We start from the raw sequence: 7,692 nt of genomic DNA, 5'->3' as shown, positions 1-7,692 counted from the left end.
TGAGAAAATGGGTTGATTTTAATTGATTAAAAGATTTCTGGGATGGAATATATATAGAGGTCTTGAAATCAGATTTGAAAAAAAAAAAGAGAGAAGAGAGAGAAAAAAAAGTTGAATATTTAAGAGAGAAAGAAAAAATCCGAAAAATATTATAACTTTCAAGAAAGAAAAAAAAATACAAAAAAAAGAGCTGAAAATTAGAAGAGAGTAGTACACACCTAATAAATATTCTGATATACGAGTTTAGAAATTAAGGGTTAAACATTAATTAGCTTTTCAAATCTGAAAATTCCCTTGGTTTCTGTCCGTTGTTTGTTGACAGTGTTTCTGGATTTTATTTTGATTTTCAAATCTGTCACTGGGATTTTTGTTGACTGGATTGCTGGTTATTATTGTTGTTGCTGTGTTACGTACTGCGTGGCTGACTTTCTTCTTCTTATTATTGGCAATACCAGGTACACAACTGTAATTTTGGCATTTTGTAAGCTGAAACGAAGAACGGAATGTTAAATTTCTAATTTAGTTTTAATTTTTTTTTAATTGTAGTTAGATTATTTCATGTATTATTATTCTGTAAATTATTGTCATTAGGCATATTATAACGATATATTAAATAACGCCTTAACCGGATTATTAGGAAATATATTTAAGGCTGATTACTAATTAAAACTGTTTAATAATCAAAATAGAAGAAATAACGTAAAAATGGCGTTACGGAATCAGTTGGGCAAACATTGACTAAGTTCTTTGTTCATAAGGTTTTTTGTCAACGTTAAGTTAATCGGAATCATGTAGTTAATTTCAGTTAAAACATGAATTAGTTTGCGAATCAAGTATTAGGACATGATGTGAATTAAAACAAGGTTAGTTAAGGTTAAATTGTTTAATTTTTAGAAATATGGTTTAGTAATCAAGTTTTTTTTTCAATTTTCAGTATTTGTAAATAATTAATTTCAATAAGCTTAAGTCATACTAATAATATGAATTTTAATCCAACTATGGGATAATTTTTTTTATTTTTGACAATGCCATGTTGTTTGTAATTATAATTTTAGTAATATTACTTTCCATTAATATTTGTTTTAAATTAGTAATTAATATGTTATTTTTAAGTATGTAGAGATTGACTTCATAATTATAGACAAACTTAGTAATAATAAAGATGTAGTCATTAAAGGGTATTCATAAAATAAACTCGCTAAAAAATAAATAAATATAAATAATACAAAAATTGCAGTCCTCCAATCTTTTTTTTTTTTAAAATATAAGAAAATGCCTAGATTCCGAGATGGGCAATTTAGTAGAATTCACAGTCCTACCTAATAATATCATAACACGTAGTATTTTGACGCATATTTAATAAGGTTATTTTCTTAAATACGGGTGTATATTTATGTAACCCAAATCACGATCTTGACGAAGTCAAAAAAATGCGTCAACAAATCACGTGTGCACTGGTTGTGGCGTGGTTCGAGATGCGTTTTCACGACGTTGCAATTTTGTATAAAATAAATAATGATAAAAGCGGTTTTAAAAGTTAAATTTGCATATAAGTTCTTAATTGTTTAAAAATCAGATAAATGAGCCAAATATGACAATTGAGCGATCGTGCTAAAACCACGAAATTCGGGAATGCCTAATACCTTCTCCCGGGTTAACATAATTCCTTATCCGGATTTCTGGTTCGCGGACTGTAATACAGAGTCATTCTTTTCCTCGATTCGGGATTAAAATTGGTGACTTGGGACACCCTAAATCTCTCAAGTGGTGACTCTGAAATAAATAAATAAATCCCGTTTCGATCGTCCTTTAATTGGAAAAAACTCCCTTTGTACCCTCGCGGGGCGGAAAAAGGAGGTGTGACAATCTTTTTCCTATTTTCTCTATATTCCTCTTTGATAAGACTTCTTCCAATTGTGTATTACCTACGTTAAGCTATAACAAACGAAATTTCAGTTACGAAAAAAACAAGAAAAAAGATACACTACAATGTGACAACAGCGTGCTTTGAACACATGTCGCCAAAATTTATCCGGATTTTCATCTCTACGATTGCTCTACTTTGCTTTTTACTGAATAATTTTTTAACAATATTGTCAAACTATAGCACCAATCGTAGTTGAATCAAAAAGCATAATTGAACATATTTGATGTTTTAGCATATTTCAAATTAAATTCAATCGCCTTCAAATTTTGGATTCAACTTTGTATTAGTATTTCCAATAAAAATCCATGCTACCCAGTTGATTTCTCACACAAAATTTAAATCTCATATAAAACTCAGTTTCTCCGAAGTGCGACGGTGGCGCTTTTAATGTAAAACTCAAATTTTCTCCACCCAAATCATTCACTTCCCATCAATATTCAAGTTTTCCATTCAAACAAATATGAATCAATGCACATGAGTCGATTTTGAATTTATTCTCCACTTTTCTTTGATTAATAAATCAGTTGAGAAAAGAAAAATGTATGATACATCAATATATAAATTAAAACAAATTTCGTATAAATTTAATACAAATTTGAATATCTACGACAATATACATAGTAAAAATAAATTTCATACAACTAATTATATAATATACAACTTATTTATAACTAATCTACAATTTTCGTACATTATTTTTACCAAGTTAAATTCAACTACAACATCATATAACTTTAATACAATTTTTATACAATGTCTTTTGTATGTATCTTGTATATGATTTGTATATATTTTTTAAGTGGTGCGCTCTTCTTCCTTTCTGAATTTCCAGTCAAAACTTCTTGTCTTAAAACAATTTTGGCAAATATCAACAACTTTATGTAAAACGGTAGTATTTATTACTTAAATATAAATTCATACAATGATTCATACATTATATGACTATTTTTCAACTTTAATACAACATTCAAATAAAAATATATGTAATTACAATAGAATACAACTTAAGTACAATTTATATACAAATTTAATATAATTTCATAAGTATATTGTACTTATGAAAATCTTCTTCTTCTTCAGTCAAAATCAAGTCTAATTTTTACTAAATATCCTCAAAATTGAGATATAAACTCCAAATAATATTTTTAATTATTTGCAACAATACTCAATTCAAACAAACAATAATTTTTGAAAACTCGAATTCGAATTCAAAGCTTTGGAGATTTTTAATGGCTGCCAATGGTGGAGAATCAAATATCTTCAAAATTTATTAATTGACAATTTCAATTCGAACACCAATTGTGCAACATGAAAAGAAATTGCTAAGTTAAAACTCTATATAAAAATAATTAAATTTATTAATAAAAAAAAAGAGAGAGGATAAAAAGCAGAGAAATATGAAGGAAGAAAATTGGGGGGAAATGGAGAATAATAATAATAATAATAATAATTATAGAAATTCATCAATGAATTTCAGTTGTTATAATATAGAGTTTTAACGTAGCAATTTATATATTTGATATTCATTGGTTTCAATTTATATGTTTTACTACATATTTTAGTCTATAATAAGCTTTTTAAAATTCGGTAAGCGTGAAGGAAGATGTATTTTATATTCATTGATTTGATGGAAAAAATATATGTTTGATATTATTTGTTTTATTTTTCCTTTTAGTTTATAATACCGTTTATATATTCGGTAAGTTTCAATTTCAACATTTTCATCTAACCTTAATGAAACTGTCGTGTGGGAATGATATATATAATGTTATAAGTTTAAGACAAATTCAAAACTTTTATGCATAAGGATGGGTCAATTAATTTTTTGGCTCTTTACAAAATTATTTTTAGTTTTATGACCCTACTTTTTTTTTTTACACATGAGAGATTTACTTTTACACATAAGAGATCTATATTTTACACATAAAAGATCTAAAAAAATAATTTTCTTAAATTTAAAATTATAAAGGGACATGATGTACAAATAACACGGACATAAAAGAGAGGTTTTCTTGAGAAATGTGTTCAAAAGTAATTTGTGTTTGGTTATTTTAACTTCAAGAAAAAGGAATGATTTTCTGATTAGTCTGTTCTTTTTTATTTTCAATTTCCCCACTTGTGGGAGGTTTTGTTGTTGTTGTCAGTTTCTTAGTAGCCTATTCTAAAAAAAGTTATATTCGAAAACAATATTTAAACTTTCCCCTAGTGACGTACTTTTATAGTCACAGAAATCAAATGAAATTAACACTACAAGTGCCAAATACTTTCTAACTTTAACTAGGTATTCGACTGAAACTATGCAACATATATTAAAGAAGGTAGTAGTTTTTTTTATAACAACAAAAGATTTGAAGAACAAAACTTTTTAAACAGAGATTATAGGTACCAAATTAATAGGCATTTCATTTGGAGGTGACAGTGAGGGAAAAAAAAGGATATTTCACTTTATCAACTAGGTCCAATAATCCGGTTGATTTAATACAAAATTTGGTTAGCAATGGTAAAATAAGGAATCATATTCACCGGGAACTTGGTAAATAAAGAGCTACAACTACTTTTACGCCTCAATCTCAGACAAGTTTGGAGTCAGCAATATGAACCTGTCCATGTCACTTCATTTAAGCAAAAAGGAAAGGGACTTTGGGATGGTGGAGAAAAGCAGGCATGAAATCCTAGAAGCTTTCAATTTCAGATTTATGCACCATATCTCACAACCAGAGTGAAGAGAAGCAAAAGGAGAAGCTACTAAGGTACAAAGTTTACTATCAAGAAAGCCCCTAATGTTTACAGGAACTGCAAAAGTGGCAAACTTAAGAAGCCTTCTGAAAATGACTGGATAGCAGCTTTGCAATCTCTAGAAAACCAACCTTGTCCTTGCCAGCAAATATAGTCTTCAACTTGTCGTCACAATTTATCTCCTTCTTGTTCGCAGGATTCTGCAGGTTATAAATTTCACTTGTCAAGAAACACTAAATTGGATATACAACCTACTTCAAACATTTGCTCAAGTAGATTAAACATGGACTGTCATAAATCAGTGAAAATAAAATACCAAAGCTGCACAAAACACAATAATTATAAACTCAGATCAGAAATCAATTATCAAATTAAGAAACAACTTTTGTTGTCACAAACTTCAGAGTTCAGAAGTACATGGATATGGATTGTCCTCAACTGACAAGGACTAAAATCAGTAATAGCTACAGTAGTTTGACGATTCAATCAATAATCAGGTTATAATCTTGACGAAGAATTAACATGCAAAATAAATCTTTGCCTCAAACTAACGGTCACAGGTGTGCCAACGATTACAAATTATTCATTGAGGCCAAAGTGCTATGGCCTGCAGAAAGTAACAGCTTTTTCTACCTATGCTGCTCGGACTCTCCTAAAATGTGGCCGGATACGTGCTGGATCCTCCAAAAGTAGTGCATTTTTGAAGGATCCGACACGGGTGCAGCTACATTTTGGAGAGTCCACGCAACATAGTTTTCTACACACCCCAAGTATAGATGATTGTTGATCCATCACTTGTAACCACAAAACTGTATTTGATGAAACATCACCAAACTCCAATCTGAACAAGCATACGGAACTTCCGTCCTAATAATTGTCGCTGTTCTCAGCAACTAATTTCATCTCAAACAAAGAAACTAAAATAAAAAGCTAGTAGCCGGCTAAACAAAAGCTCAATGTAGACATTCAAGTTCGTTTAGCCTTAAAGCGCAATTTAAGGAATATCTCAGATGTTTATCCACAAGGAGATTCTACTTTTATCTCTGAATATTGACATAAATTGGACATGCTTAATCTGCTGGCTTTTATATCAGCAATTAATTCCAGCTTGGGCCTTATAAAGGTCTGGCCTAGCTGGTCATACAGAGTGTTGAAGTAGCTTGAGAATAAAAGCTTATGCATCATTCAACACTTGGAAACTAAATCAGACATCATAGTATTGCTGGGACCCATTCCATGAGAACACTACCTCTTCTCTATATAAAGTATCACAATGTCTATACTTGATAAATTATCATATCGATCACATTTGAACTAGCAGAAGACAAAAACCATGATACCAACCAGCTTATTCATTATCATGTAGTGCACTAATTTATATTCTGGACCAGCCACTAATCACGTAAGAGCTACTGTGGCAGCAAATATTAGCTCAACTCTTAATTTATGCGCAGCTTTCAGGATGCCTCATGAGGCAGAGAGTAAAAATAACAGAGAGAGGGAGCGGGAATTGGTCATATGATATCACATATTCATCAATAGCCTAACTCGTTGCAGAGACTAAAACAAGTACCACAATGATAACAGTGTCTCATATCACTTACTCTCTTGCAGTCTACTTTGGTTGGGACTTATGTTCGATTATCTGCTAGTCTTCTAGATAGAAAAAATTAATAATACCCCTTAATATGTTCCACAGCTTGAAATTATTTCAAAGACCTTCTAATCAGACAGATGAATCGACTCCAAGAATGCTTAAATTCCATCTATCGCATGATAGAGCTGAATAGGTTTAACCATCTTTAAATGATCAAAGCCAGACAAAGGACTAGAACACAGCTAGATCGCAACTGCCATGCTAGGTGCGGACACTACCATTTCCCATTCGACCACAAATCCTAACTTATACAAGAATATTATACATATTCCCGATCCCTCATTTCTTTTGCTGTTTTGCAGAGACTAAGTCACCAGATTAGCACTTTTAACGTTGAACCAAGTGCTCCGCTGTACCATTCATAACTCATATGTTAGTGTCCAGACTAGATTGCGCGCACTTCAACTATTCCACTGAATACTTGCTACCTCCCAACAGCACAGGTACCAGATAAATCTACTCCCAAGGCTCAGACAAATGCGAAAAAATCACCTAGTGTTTCTAGCCTCCACTGAGACATATATATCATCTAAAAGAAAATCGCACATATTCATAGCAACTTTTTCCTTACATTTATACAAAAGAGGCTATTCCAAAGAGCAACTCTGTCATTAATAACTCATACAGTCCAACTAAAAAAAAGTGACACATTAGGGAATATAAAGTAGACCTGAAGATTATTGGTTTTGATGTAATCCCAGACTTTCTTAACAGCATCAGTACGTGATATTTCAGAAGAACCAACAAATTTCCCTAAAGCAGGTGAAACCGGTAGCGGCTTCAGTATGCCTTTATGACGACCTTTTCCTGTTGCCGTGGCAGCGGCGGCTGGAGCTGGAGCTGGAGTTGCGGCGGCAGAGCTCTTCGCAGCTGCCATTAGCGTTCGGCAGTAGCTTCCGAAAACCCTAGATGATGTTGCCATGCTTCTCCTTGGATTCTGCAAAAACACTAGAGAGAGAAATGGGGAAAATGGAGGGTTTTTGAGGGAATGGCAGAGTCGTAGTTTTTGGTGAGCGAATGGCAAAGCCGCTGTTTTCGGTATTTTGAAAAAACTTGACTAGTTGGGCTGTTATTTGGGGGCCTATGGGCCTATGTCACTGGGCTCCTGACTTGTTTTTTTTTTAATTTTAAAAATAGATGAATTAACCCAAATAATCGCTCATCCAACCACTTAAACCAAAAATAGTCGGTGTATGTATAATATATATATATATATATATATATAATTTATGTATTATATATAATTAATATATAATCTATATATATGGTTATAAAAAGTAAACAATGAATATGACCGGCTGTCGCGCCCCCTTTTTCCTCGTAAAGTCCGGGTTTCGACATTCATTGGGAACAACCCATTTCCTTTAGGGAA

At 31.7% G+C, this 7,692-nt stretch overlaps 1 protein-coding gene across 1 annotated transcript; it reads right to left on the bottom strand.

The window, feature by feature from the left end:
• Positions 1-4,525: 4,525 nt before the first annotated feature.
• Positions 4,526-7,350, bottom strand: LOC107793636 (upstream activation factor subunit UAF30-like). Its single transcript, XM_016616027.2, has 2 exons — positions 6,991-7,350; positions 4,526-4,863 (listed from the first exon to the last, which is right to left on the bottom strand). The coding sequence occupies exons 1-2, from the start codon at positions 7,240-7,242 to the stop codon at positions 4,738-4,740; spliced, it is 378 nt and encodes a 125-aa protein (XP_016471513.1). The 5' UTR covers positions 7,243-7,350; the 3' UTR covers positions 4,526-4,737.
• Between the last annotated feature and the right edge of the window lie 342 nt (positions 7,351-7,692).

The sequence above is a fragment of the Nicotiana tabacum genome, chromosome 5 (assembly GCF_000715075.1).
Source record: "Nicotiana tabacum cultivar K326 chromosome 5, ASM71507v2, whole genome shotgun sequence".
Lineage (NCBI taxonomy): Eukaryota > Viridiplantae > Streptophyta > Magnoliopsida > Solanales > Solanaceae > Nicotiana > Nicotiana tabacum.
Note: the sequence above shows the minus strand (reverse complement) of the source record. Positions and strands in the feature narration are given on the sequence as shown.

Bases quoted from the DNA above. Each gene is read 5' to 3' on its own strand.
- LOC107793636 (XM_016616027.2), bottom strand. From the start codon at position 7,242: ATGGCAACATCATCTAGGGTTTTCGGAAGCTACTGCCGAACGCTAATG. The intron at 4,864-6,990 runs GTCTACTTTATA...TATAACCTGCAG, and splicing joins TCAAAACCAATAATCTTCAG to AATCCTGCGAACAAGAAGGA.